This window comes from Mesitornis unicolor, unplaced genomic scaffold, assembly GCF_000695765.1.
Source record: "Mesitornis unicolor isolate BGI_N332 unplaced genomic scaffold, ASM69576v1 scaffold23765, whole genome shotgun sequence".
NCBI lineage: Eukaryota > Metazoa > Chordata > Aves > Mesitornithiformes > Mesitornithidae > Mesitornis > Mesitornis unicolor.
Genome location: NW_010185146.1, coordinates 23,467 through 24,070, shown reverse-complemented (window position 1 = coordinate 24,070; position 604 = coordinate 23,467). Strand labels below are relative to the sequence as shown.

General features: G+C 57.8%; 1 protein-coding gene across 1 annotated transcript in view; it reads right to left on the bottom strand.

Moving 5' to 3' along the window:
• Positions 1 to 250: 250 nt before the first annotated feature.
• LOC104540838 (calpain-1 catalytic subunit) overlaps positions 251 to 604 on the bottom strand; it is a gene marked incomplete at its 3' end in the record, with an annotated part of 11,724 nt that continues 11,370 nt past the window's right edge. The window contains exons 20-21 of the mRNA XM_010184741.1: positions 385 to 501; positions 251 to 309 (exon numbers count right to left, since the gene is read on the bottom strand). Coding sequence (XP_010183043.1) covers positions 251 to 309; positions 385 to 501 — 176 coding nt within the window. The remainder of the gene's footprint in view (positions 310 to 384; positions 502 to 604) is intronic.

Sequence of the window (604 nt, the reverse complement as noted above, 5' to 3'; positions counted from 1 at the left end):
TGGGAAGGAGAGGGAGAAGGGATGAGCAGGGGCTGGTGCATTTTTGACGTGCCCTCCTGTGTGAACTTTGACAGCCCTCCAAGAAACATGGAGCCTGTGGCAATCCTATGTACTTATACTGATCTTTTATGGGTTCTTTCCCCAGCCAAGGGGCTGGAGGGCTTCCCACCACCCACCCCAAGTGCCCCACTCACCCTAATGCCTTATTCCCTTGTCTCCCACCCCACCTCCCACTGGGCTGAGCTCTCACCTCGGTGAGATTCATGACGGCGGTGCCAGTGCCCTCAGCATCCATGCTGTGGAAGAACCCTGCAGAGGCACAAGAACAAGGTGAGCATCGTGTCCCTCTGCCCCTGCTCTCCCTGCCCCAGAGCCACCACTCACTGAACATGGCCTCCAGCTTCACAAGGCAGCAGACAAAGTTGTCGAAGTCCACACCCATGTCATCGTCTGCGTAGCGGGCCACCACCACCTGGTGCAGCTTGTTGTTCAGCTTGAAACCTGCAAGGCAGAGAGCAGTCAGCACCCCAGGGAGGCAGGAGTGGAGGATGAAAGCCCATGTCCTCACCCAGAGGGGACACCAACCAACCCACCCAAGGAATGG